This window comes from Colias philodice, chromosome 9, assembly GCF_061535455.1.
Source record: "Colias philodice isolate Cphi_HAF_F1 chromosome 9, ilColPhil1 Martin Lab GWU primary, whole genome shotgun sequence".
NCBI lineage: Eukaryota > Metazoa > Arthropoda > Insecta > Lepidoptera > Pieridae > Colias > Colias philodice.
The window spans coordinates 5,886,180-5,899,104 of record NC_143094.1 but is presented as its reverse complement, the minus strand read 5'-3'; the positions used below and the strand labels follow the sequence as shown (position 1 = coordinate 5,899,104).

The following is a 12,925-nucleotide window of genomic DNA, read 5'->3' as shown; positions in this document are numbered from 1 at the left end:
TCCTCGAACACGACGAGGGATTTTCTTTGTCCAATAAAGTTAAACAGGTGTTCGTTTAGGCTAGTTAAATACTTTAGCTTTTATTTTAATCTATTTAAAATTAATCTTTTCAACATATTATGTGCATACTGTTATTGCTTTAACGTAATAAAATATGAATTATAATTGAGCATGTAGTTATCTGAAGTCGCCACATATTTTTATAATATCCGTAATATCCATTTAATATTCCGTATTAACTACCATATAACTTTTACGAAAAAAGCTGCAGGAATGCGTAATTCTTTTTAAATCCGCTCCAATCCTTACAATGACCTGATCCCTTGGGAAAAAAGGGAAAATTGATGACACTGATGCGGTTGAATATAGCTTCTCTACAATGTAACGAAACTAGGATATTCATCTTACTTACAGGTCAATTCACTTGGTGTATTGTACATCTGTCTATAATAAAATGGAATGGGACAGATTTTGACATATATTTGATTATAGATTATTGTAATTGAACTTAAATATCATAGTACCTACTTATGTTATTTTAACCCGATTTGTTTCTCAAGTTGTTTGATTTGCTCCGGCTCGTACCTATTTCATTGATCTTTGCTAATTGAATAGGTTCGTAATTATTAGAGCGTTATTCCAAGAGAACACTTATTGATTTGAATATTGAGTAAAGCGAATGAAAATTATTAATTAACCAGTTTGAATGCAGTGCATTTTGCGAAAAATTTTGAAGTTTGAACTGCACAAGGAGTCTTCCTCCGTGTGACTCGACTTACACAAATATTTACGTACCTATAAGAAGGTACATGACTTTCCAATTAGAGACATTCGTTGAACATTAATTTGAATAAAATATTGAATAGAATGAAGAAGTTATTTTCGGGGTCAAATATACTTATTGGAACCGCTGGAAGCTTACAAAAACTTTCTCAATTAGGCGAGGCGAGACTTGATTCAGACGTGAAGAGAAATAAAGTTTTACACATTGGTTGTTAATTAAAGTGCTTACCAAAATGTTTTACTGGATAAACATTATGGTTATAATAAAGTGTTAGATAAGCATTGTTTTCTTAGAAACATAATACCTACCTACTTAAAGTTTATATTTGGTATTGCATTTAAATATATAACTCGCCGTGTGGTGCCGGCCTAGAATAGCACTACCCCATCTCTACCCGTGGGTGTCGTAAAAGGCGACTAAGGGTTAACTACATGCAAACGGGCAGCAGCGTTATGCATTATCTCCCCCACCATCAACTGCACTCGCCAACCCGCCTGCCAAGCGTGGCGAGTATTGGCATTCTTTTCCCCCAAAAAGATACACATAAAAAATACACATGAATAGTGCAACAACAGTGGCCTCTACAGAGTTTCACAACAAGTGGGCCTTAGCATGAACATGGACAAGACGAAAATCATGTCAAATGTCCATGTTGTGCCCACTCCGGTTTCAGTTGGAAACTCTATTCTCGAAGTTGTTGACGAATACGTTTACCTGGGACAAAGCGCGCAGTTAGGTAAGTCCAACTTCGGGAAAGAGGTCAATCGTCGAATCCGACTCGGCTGGGCAGCGTTCGGGAAACTACGCAACATCTTTTCGTCCAAAATCCCTCAGTGCCTGAAGACGAAAGTCTTCGAGCAGTGTGTTTTACCGGTGTTGACTTATGGATCTGAGACGTGGTCGCTAACCGCGGGCATGGTGCAAAAGCTTCGCGTCGCTCAACGAGCTATGGAACGGGCTATGCTCGGGGTTTCTTAAGGCAAAAAGGTTCTTGAGTGGCGACCACGTACAGGACGTCGCAGTGTGGGACGGCCTGCAACGCGATGGACAGACGACCTGATCAAAGTGGCGGGGAGCCGCTGGATTCAGGCCGCTGGTGATCGGTCGTTTTGGAAATCTTTGGGGGAGGCCTATGTCCTGCAGTGGACGTCCTGAAAGGCTGGAATGATTACATTTAAATTATATTATGTTAATCTAATTACAAACTAACTAGAAGAAAAGTTCAATACTTACGCTAACAGAAACCTTTTTTACACAATCATGTTTTGACTACATTACAATACATAGGTGTTATAATATCTCCTCACATTTCAATAAATAAGAGTACATATCTAGGTACATAGATGTGAAAATTACAATGCATATGTTTGTTTTACGAGAAAAAAGAACGTAGGTACCTGTTATATTCCCACTCGCATTTTAGAAGTTATAAGTAGAGTAGCGATTCTTTTCACTGCACGTCAGGTTTTTCATGGAACTTTTTGCTTTTAGCTTTTGTGTCAACGCGACAACTGATAATTGCGAAAGCATTAATGTCTATTTTCGTTTCATATGAAATACTTATAAAGAAACTGTTTGCTTTCATAAATATCAGGTTTTCATAATTGATTTGACACAAAATTCCAAAAGTGTGTGTATAGCTTTTATTTCCATCGGCATTTTGGTATTTTTTAAGCTATTGCATAGCTTCTATCGCGGGCCTTGAGCGCGGGGACCGAATCGAGAAATTCCGTAACGAAAAAACCTCACGCTCCCCACTCCGACGGGCTCGGAGGTGTGGCTTGAAGGCATGCTATGCAATAGCTTTACCGCGGCAGTCCCCGAGTGCCACACGTATTTTTTTAAATAATAAACAAGAGTCAGTTACCTAGTTATGACTTATGACTACCATAGCTTATCGTGTCATTGTATGCGATTTGAAAGCACATTTCATTTCGTTTAATAGCATGTACATTTAGCCTTCTAAACGTCTACCAAAGTCTTATATAAATCAATATACATATCAACATAATGCATTTCTTCGAAACCACCGTTCAGTTTGTGTAGAAAACGCTTTACAATTTTTAAGAAAATAATGTTAACTTCTCTCTATGTCATTGAGATAATATGTACTACGTCTCTATGTTCAGGAAAATAACAAGAATGTTATAACTTAAGTTTATTTGTGTTTGACAACATATAACACTGCGTTCTAACTTGCTGCAACTTTGCAACATTCACATAAAATATGTAGCCTCACTTAAAACTTAGGTAGGTACCCAACTACTGAATTTTCAAGCTCCTTAACGTCAAACATCAAAAATTATTTCTTTGCCTCGGAAATATAACTAATTTTTACTATGAGATGGACTAATCGTTATAATTCAGTTTCCTAAAATTATTTAATTAGATATATGTATTATATAAGAACAGCCTGGATAAGATGTTAAAATATATCTAACCATTTCATAATTAATATGAATACCTACATTATGCAAAATTTCGGTGAAAACACGTTATTATCATCAGTGCGTTTAATTCACTCACATCTATTCGGTGACTAAATCAAATACCTATAATTTAATGTTGGAATTAATTGATTTTCAATTTATGTTAATCGTAGCCGTTTGTGATAAACTGACCGTTTTGGTCAACGCTTTATTATAAATTTAAATTGGCAATGTAAATAAAAAAGGGATCTTAAATAACTAAAGCTTTACATGTCGCATCACTGGACTTCATTTTAATAAGGCAATAGTTATTATTATATAAAACGAAGAGGTGACGCCCGCTATTCCATTCGCCCAAGTAGCCTTAATTCCTCCTTCTAAATAGCTAACTAATAACTGGCTGTATCTCATTGAAAATTCTGTCAATATCGAGTCATAATAATTAATAGAAAGGCGAATAAATCATTGTTAGTTTTATTAACATCCGTATAACATTTAATAGGACGCCTCTAAGATATTTCATGCTGAAATTTTAGTATATAAAACACACATATTCGAAAGAGGAAAGAATATTCGTTGAAATTATTTCACCCGTAGTTAGTTAGCTACGTAATTCCAGGGTTACATAGACTATATTTTTTGTTGCCGTCCTGGGCTAAACCGGCCGCAGCGGAATAAAACTAGAAAAGAGATAGCTCAACTGAAGTTTTGTTAAAGTGTTGCTTTAAATTGTAAAACAGTACTGTTATCTTGATGTAGTTATAGTTAATTAGTCTAGCAGACGTCTGCTCCCTCCGTACTCAGTCCCCATTCGATTATGTCTCCAGTCTACGGACAGGTGCTTAACGACTTCCAGTTATAATGAAATTTAACGTCCCGCCACAATCAAGTTAGATGATATTTCCTTTATTTATAGTGAAACAAGTTGCGCTATCAGCTTGATAGTTCGGTTAGTGTAAACAAATTTGTTTAGAAATAATACGTTAAATGATACCTAGATACCAACTCATACAGAGTTGTCGGTCTATGTATAAAACGATGTCTAAATATACATTTCTTTTTTCAAAAATATCCCATGAATGATTAAAAAATACAAAGAGAGAGATAGTAACGGGGTACGGTAATTTATATTTCACCCCAAATTCTTCGCAATTCTGATCTCTCTTTAAATTAGAACAATGCGATGAAACTCGCATTCATTTAACTTATTCAGAAGTGAAGCCTTAAAGATGAACCGGGGACGACAAAATGATTTTCTGTAATACCCATGGATCAATGAGACACGACCTTAAATCTTATTTCATCCCTCTTGAAACTTATCATAATATTTTCATAAATAATCCCAGTTCCAAAGTTTTTGTATAAGAACAGAAAGAAAATATATAATAAAAACTTTGCGGTCATGAAGCGTATCTCCAGGTACGTCAATATTTGTTCACCAAAATTGAAAATTGATGAAAATGTGTATTGAGCTTATTATTATTTTCTTTCAATATTCTACAGGCCTTTGTGGACGAAAATGCCATTGTGTGTTTCAATCATTACTTAAAATACTTGATTGTAATTCAGGGAAGCAATTTATCTTTACCATCGCTGATAATACTGTATACGAGTGTATTATTTTCTCATATTTGTTTCATAAGGTTACATATACCCTATAGCCATACATTATATTACAGGAAGTCGCTCTCCAAGTTGTTAGACTGTTTATTCTCTAAGGCAAAGTGACGGGTAATAAAACACATATTAATATTCAAGAAACACGCATTTTCCATCATGTATTTTTTTCATGTATGATTTATAAATTTCATGTATACCTAATGCATGTAAATAAATATGGAGTATGTGTAAATAATAAAAATAGTTAGCAGTCTAAACGCATAAAATGAACATTAGACGTAAGAGGTTTAGAACGCATTAGATTACAAGCGCTCGTTATTTTATATTATAAGGATGTTTATTTATATGTTTAAGAAACTCAAAAAAAGTGTTAATGGTATAATAAATGCAATGTAGATTGGTTGGATTCTATGTCAATGATGAGCGAAAATGTCAAGCTACGCAATCAGAGAATACTTTTTCTACAACCTCTTAGGCAAAGCTCTTAGGTTATATCTGCCGTCGCTTTTTATTCATATAAAGCTGTTCTTGTTTGCAGGAAAAGAATTCACGCAGCGAATAGGCCCATTTAACTAGAAATAACTTTATTGCGGTCATGACTGCAATATGGTGCACGTTGGCGAATCTCTGGCTTATTTTACTGGAGTACCTACGGTCAATGCGCTGAGGATTCGACTGTATCGAAATAACACTCAGTTAATTGAAACTGGCGCCAATTGCTACTCATAATGTGCAATTCGACCACTTCAATTAAATGTTGCACATCAAATTTAAAGCCCTAAATACTCTTGGTTTTATTACTCGCATCACCATCGCGTTTAGAACGCTGAAATGAACAATAAAATCAGCTATCTCGAAATGTAGAGAAGTAATGATTTATTTAATAGTTGTAATACGTATGTCACTGTTCGCTAGCCACGCTCATTAGTGGTTCACTATTAATTAATTGTGTAAATATTTGGTTAAACTAAATAAATAGTGGTTACAATCAAACAATAAAGTGAAGCTAGGCAGTATTTTATTTACTTTAGAAATATAACGTTGGTTTATTAACTGATAGTACAAGTCATTTCAAAACTGTGAGTGGTTGAGTTAGCTCCGTGTAAGCAGTAAATCGTTTGCAATTCAAATATGTATAGGAAAGCTGAATCGTTTAATAGAACATTAAGATTTGCTTTGCATAGATTTCGATTGTTACAAGAATTATAGAGACTTGCTGTTCTTGGAAACAATATGTTATCTTGATCCCTGTAACCAGTTTACCTCTACAATATACCTACCTAATAATATTTTTAACAAAATACTTAAATATTTTGGATACCTGACAATCCTGAAAATATAATATGTAGTCTCACTTCGATTCTCATATACCTATCGACCTACATTTACATAAGTGTAATACATGTATTATTGTTATACACCCTTATTCACATGCAAACATGTTCAGTGTTCACGCTTCACCCTCATAATAGTTATTATTTTTATAAGTAGTCTCTCATATTCATGAAATGTTTGCTGAGCTTTAGGATATCTACCATAATATAATAACGTGAAGCATGTCTGCAGAAGGGTCTGCAATCTGCATACCTATACGATAATCACAAGTCTTCGTTTTGACATAATTGGCATTCCATTATCTGAAGCTAGCTAACTTCTAACCTAACCTATAAAACTATTTTTTAAAAAGACAATTAAGTTATTGATTATGTAGGCATTTGGCATTATTAAATGATTTATAATAAAAGCAAGTTTAATCCCTGCGATCTTTCGTAACGAAATATTATGAATACAAACATAATATGTATTTCAAACACCGTTACATAAAAAGAAACGGTTACTGTTACATTATATGTAAATAATGGAAAGCTTGTTTTTCATATGTATCTACTCGACTAATAAAAGGCCCAATATGTACGTTACCCACAGACCCCTTTCATAGTCATTATTCATGTAAGTACGCAGAACAAACACACCCAAATGCTCTTTGTGTGGTACAAATGCGGGAAAGTATTTCCAGAGCTCTATTAACCCTCCAGATATCTGTAATTAATGGAACTTTCTTCCTACTTCCTTTCGATGTTGTGGATCAAATAAAAACGAGTTCCCGATATCGTTGTCTTCCAACGATTTCAACCAATTATTCTCAAGGGTGCTCTCTCGGAGAGTATCTACTATTTTTAAAATATAAACTTAAAGGTTTCCAACTCTGCACGTAGTACCTATAATTAACTATAATGTAGGTAATGTTGGTACAAAATGTTATTTCATATTTTGTATTCTGATTTTCTATTTCGATAAAACGCTATTTTTAGAGATTAAATAACAAATCCTACTTACTGTTCAAGAGGAATTATAAAAACTTATTTTACACGTGTAACAGAAGTGTAACATTGAATGAGTCTATTATTATAGTCTTCGTTTTAATAGTTTTTTAACAACTTAACTGTTTTACAATCCTTTGATTTCAAAGGGCAGTAGTTCATTTTCACTTCGTGTTTTTACTCTTTTCATTTTGAAAATTATTAATTCTAAAATATTTATTTACTAAGTACACATAGTTATAGACCGTTAAAATTTTTCATAACGTTGGCTCGCTCAGAGCGTGTCATTTAATTTTAAAATATTCAATGAATGTTTTATCTCCTACGACCTACATGGAGAGTGAAATGTATGATGTGTAAAAAGTATTTTTTTCAACTTTATTGATATTTGCATTTTGCACATAATAATTGCTGAGCTCGGTCACAAAGATTTAATGGAAAACATGAAACTGAATAATGATTTAAGATAGCGGAAAATGTTTGAATATTTTACTCGTGATATTAAAAACGATAGAAGCAATTTAATACATCGTAAAATTTGTACCTACCTACTTTCTTTATTACTAAATTTGTCCCTTAATAAATGGGATATTTATGAAAACCATAATATTGGTGATAGATAAACACGAACTTTGAAAAAGTGATTGAATACTATAATTGAACCGTGTCACGCTACCGATCACATACAACATTTCTATAAGACCTTTTTTCGTCTTTTTCATATAAAAAAGCTTACGTGTTCCATCGAAGCGAGTGGCGATAGTATCGAGGAAGGTATTCTGGGGCGCGAGCAGCCCCTTGCGCACCGGCATCACCCCGCGCCGCGCGCCCCGCGCTTACTCCCCCTCCACCTGCAAAAAATAACATTACGCGATATTACTATCCAAATCCATCAATCTATTTCAATCCCAGAACAGGAAAAACGTTTAAGCACGCGGTAAACGCAATAAATTTTGCAATTTTCACGGCTGCTCTGAAGCATATCCTTCGCGATCTCTGTCAAAACCAGCTTTTTGTAATTGATTGTATAAATTAGGTGATTTTCATCATTGATACCTACATGATAAAATAGTGCAGCACGTAGAACATATTTATATTATAGTCACACTCAGTAAGTCAGATGTATAAAATATTTAAGTAGGTACTTAAAAATTAATAAATGAAATAGAATCCAAAAATTGATAAATTTATCTGAAATCTTATTAATGGTTATATAATTTAAATAAGCATATTCATTTGAAATGTGTTTTTGTTTTCTGATATTGTCACAGTTTACATAATTTTGTAAAATATATTCCGACTCAAAGTTTAAAATGGAAAACGCGATAATTATAGCGTTTGTCTGGATAAATAAGCAGTTTTGTTTATTTTTTCCGCTCCGGCCGACACGTTTCAAATCAAGAACGAGGAGATAATTTTTAAGTGCTGACATGAAAAGTACATATTATTTCGCATGTGATTTATAACGCAATACTGACAAAACGCTGTGATATTTTATGATTTAAAATGAATTAAGATCTTATTGTAACGGATATACAAAGTATAAAATTTTATGACATATTTTATGCCAGAATAAATATTTAATACGACGTGTACCTAACTGTTAGATTAGAGAACGAAAGCAAATCTTATTATAGATTATGGTATAACAAATTTTAATTTATGTTGTCGGTAGCATCGGGATTTTCATTAGCCGTCGCTATAAATCTCCCTGTATAATTAAAGCTCTATTTAAGGTGACCCATAAACTGAGCGGGCTAGAATATGCCTGCAGCCTTTCTACCTTCTCGTAAACTTTTTATGTTTCATAAATGCGCGGGTAATAAATATGAATTAATGGGTTTTCGAGGTTAGATACTCCCTTTGTTAGATGCGTTATAGGTTCGCAATAAGATGCGGTGGTGCTTCATGTGTGTCGAAGTGCATTGCAATAACGTCTAGACTCCAGAGTCTAGACAATATTTTATTATAGTATTTTCTTATATTATACGCTATTATAAGAAATATAGTCTCATAAAATCTGTCACATAAAAGTACGGAGTACGGACCCACTCTACTAGTATTAACTATTAAGTATAGTAGGCGCAGATGTATTATATATTGCTTACCTAAATGATCGATTTCTTTAGACGAAAGTAATTGAAGGTGTAGATCAAGACTTTTTATTAGGCACAATTAATTAACGAAGATAGAGTCATTTTGTTATTTGTTCACTTTATTATTAATTACCACTACGCAAAGGAAAAAGACGTCAGTTATATATAATTGTAATTAATTATTACTATGACTATAAGTTACAATGTATTTTGTAGTAGCAGTTATACGCAGATGGATAATATGCGTAGATATCTATTAAACAAAAGTATCTATTACTGTTATAAAAGCAATGACTTAAAGTATAAGCCAAATATTATTTCAACTCAACGAACGTTAATCCAATCTTTTATGTTGAAAGCTACAAAATAACGATGACCTAAAAGGTAAAATGTATTTGTTTTAAAAAAGGTTAAAATATCACAGACAATTGTAAGCGCTCTCTTTATTCAAAGTAAAAATTATAGCCGGTTCAAAGAACTGATGTTTACGTGCCATCGAGTAGGATCCTTATTTAATTGCAATAAAATAGGGATTAAACAAATCAGACTATCTCAATATTTACAAAAGTCACAAAGTTCACTGACAAGAAACAATAAAATATATTTATTAAGTATATCTTCATATTCATATGTATTTTAAGGTACATTTCAGTTTTTATAATAAATCAGATGTAGAGGTAAGAATCAGGTTCAAATAGGCATAAATTTGTATGATTTACATAAATTTCGAATGGAATATCTCAATGTAATATCTCTCTCTAATAGTCGTATAGGTAAGCAATGAATATATAACTTTAAATTCTATGGTACTCAAATAATCTTCTATATATATAAAACTCAAAGGTGACTGATATAGTGATCTATCAACGCACAGCCCAAACCACTGGACGTATCGGGCTGAAATTTGGCATGCAGGTAGATGTTAGGACGTAGGCATCCGCTAAGAAAGGATTTCCCGAAATTCTTGCCGGAACGGGGAAAAACGGGGATGCACGTACAAAGTCGTGGGCGGAAGCTAGTAATTCATAAATATATCATAAATAGTGTCAATATGTTTGGAATAAAGGAAAAAATATTGTAATTTACTAAGAGTAATTTGTATTGTGGTATTAGGGACTGAAAAGGTTTTTGGTTTACGAGAGATTCAGCTTCTCCAACTAACCGAAAACTCAAAGACATAGGTATGTATAGATATATAGAATAAGCCCGACTGGTCACAAAGGAATAAGACGGGAGTCGGGACACTTGTGGGTTAATCTTAAACGTTTATTGTAGCATTTTCGTTTTACCTTGCCGAACCTACATTGTAGGATAAGTGATATTTAAGATAAAACACATCTGTCTTGTAGAAACTAAAATATATAAAAAAAGCCCTATTTACGTTTCCAATATTAAGGAGCTTAATTTTTTCATGCGAACCTCTAAATTTTTTACGTAGATACAAAGTATGTACCTGAAATATAACTGAAGATTATTACTTGAGAGAAAATGACAAGAATCACTCAATCATAACAACTGTGACGACCACCTGGGCACGTGCTTTTTGAATTCATATATAAGAACGAAAAGTATTACACCCTTTTCTATAATATGACATGTACTGAATACTTTGGTAGATAGGTAGGTACTTACTAAACTAACATTTCGGCACTTAGCCATTGACCACATATTGATCATTTCTATCACAGAAAGATCAAATAAAATAAAATGATAATTTTGAAAGTAACTGATATCCTTGTATTTAGTCCTTCTGACAAAACTTCCATTACGAAACTTCATATTATGTAATTAATTATAACAAGTTTTATTGGATACAAAAACAAACATAACATTCATCCAAACAGACATTACGCAGATGTCATATTGCTTCAATTAATGTGTTTGGAAGGTTCGCTATGTAAATAAACTCAAGCTGCGTACGGATTGCGCGTAGCCTGGTACGCGTTCCCAGTTTACGCGTGTCCGGAACGCCTAGTTCATACCTGCAGCTACGCGTTCACTCTTGGGGTACGCGTACCGCGCGAGCCAACTTGAGCGCGAGCCGATCGTCAGTCGGTTTTTGGTCACGCGTCAAAGAGAACTCGCGAGGCCGGCTACGCTACATTTGGACGGCAAAATAAATGAACTCACGTGCTCTTCGAGTTTTAATAATGAAAATATTATCAGATTCATTCAACTTTATGAATTTCACCGGGTCATGTGGGATAGCACACTTAATGATTATCGAAATAACGATTTACGCCAATATGCATGGAAGGCAATTTCAAATGAACTGAAAATTCTGAGTCATGGCGAATGACATAGCCATGGGGCTCGCGGAGCGTTTTGGATCGATTGACCTCGCGTACAGGTTCGCGGCGGTCCGTACAGGAGCTGTACGCGTATCCAATGTACGCGTGGACAGTGTTTCTCGACTACGCGTAACACTGGAACGCGCTATCCGTACGCACCTTCATATAGTACATTGAAAATATGTTAGTAGATACTAGATATACTATATAATATTATTATATTATAGGAGCATGTATTTGCGGACACTCACAATTCATTATTGATAACGGCCGGTGCAGCGTCGTGTTTCTATTATCTGATGATAACGTTGGTTATAATTTATTGGCAACAGAAATCGTGAATTGACTAAACGTGAATAGAACTGTAGATATTGTGTACATTTGAGTATGGAAAATATAAATAAAAATAACCTACAAATATAAAGCTATTTGATTTGAGGAATAGGTACAAAAAAATCTTTAAGTTTTGCAAACATTTTGTTTTAACTTAAGCTATTTTTCGCTTTGATAAATTAGATGACTTTTTAAGTTCTGCTGAGAAATGGCCAAACGTTCCTTATTGCATTATATCTATTCATCCGCAGGTTTCTCTTCCACCGTTGTAAATTTTGTTTTTGAGTTGATACAATGAGATTAAAATTAATTAAATATTCACCTTTTATATGTAGCTCGAGTAAGCTTTCTAAGTAAAGATACTTACACCTGAATATTCAAAGCTTCAATTTTTATTTAGTTAAATAAAATGAAATTACACAAGATCATGATGTAACCGATATAGACCTATTTATTTCAATTTTGCTGTAATAATTTTAAATACCAAATAAATAACCACTACATAATCAAATACAAACGTAAATTAAGTTTAATGAAAAACCAGATGAGACCGGGAACAAATGCGAATAAAAACTCGAAAGATATGAAATAGGAATAATATGTAACAACAAAAATGTTAAAACTAGATAATTTTATGGTTTTTACGACATATTAGCGACATATTCGTTGACACGCAACATATACACTATGGGCCACGATTGAATGTTACAAATGCTTTTGTTAAAGTTTACCGTAAAGATGCATATTAATTTTCATTTGTATATAAATGTGACCTTACAGATTGCTATCTTCTCTCTTCTCAGAACCTCAAACGCAAATATCTAGTATTATTAACTAGCCTCTTAGCCTTTTTCCAAAGAAATGAAACTCCTTTAGAAATTGAACCTTTTATATGAGGTCGATGGTAAAGCTTTATTTATTTTTGTTGTTGATGATATTATTTTAGATGTTTCATTGAATAGGCTCAAGAAAATATAAAGAAAGACTAATGATTTTAGCACCTTCTTCTTAATTATCCGATCTTTAAATACTACGTGACGTGCGTTATGAA

General features: G+C 33.5%; 1 protein-coding gene across 4 annotated transcripts in view; it reads right to left on the bottom strand.

Annotated features, from left to right (window-relative positions):
• Positions 1-12,925, bottom strand: part of LOC149485814 (voltage-gated delayed rectifier potassium channel KCNH8-like) — a 42,584-nt gene that overhangs the window by 16,241 nt on the left and 13,418 nt on the right. For all 4 annotated transcript variants that reach the window (XM_089699109.1, XM_089699110.1, XM_089699111.1 and 1 more), the window contains exon 2: positions 7,891-8,005. In XM_089699109.1, coding sequence (XP_089555235.1) covers positions 7,891-7,966 — 76 coding nt within the window. In that variant the 5' untranslated portion in view covers positions 7,967-8,005. The remainder of the gene's footprint in view (positions 1-7,890; positions 8,006-12,925) is intronic.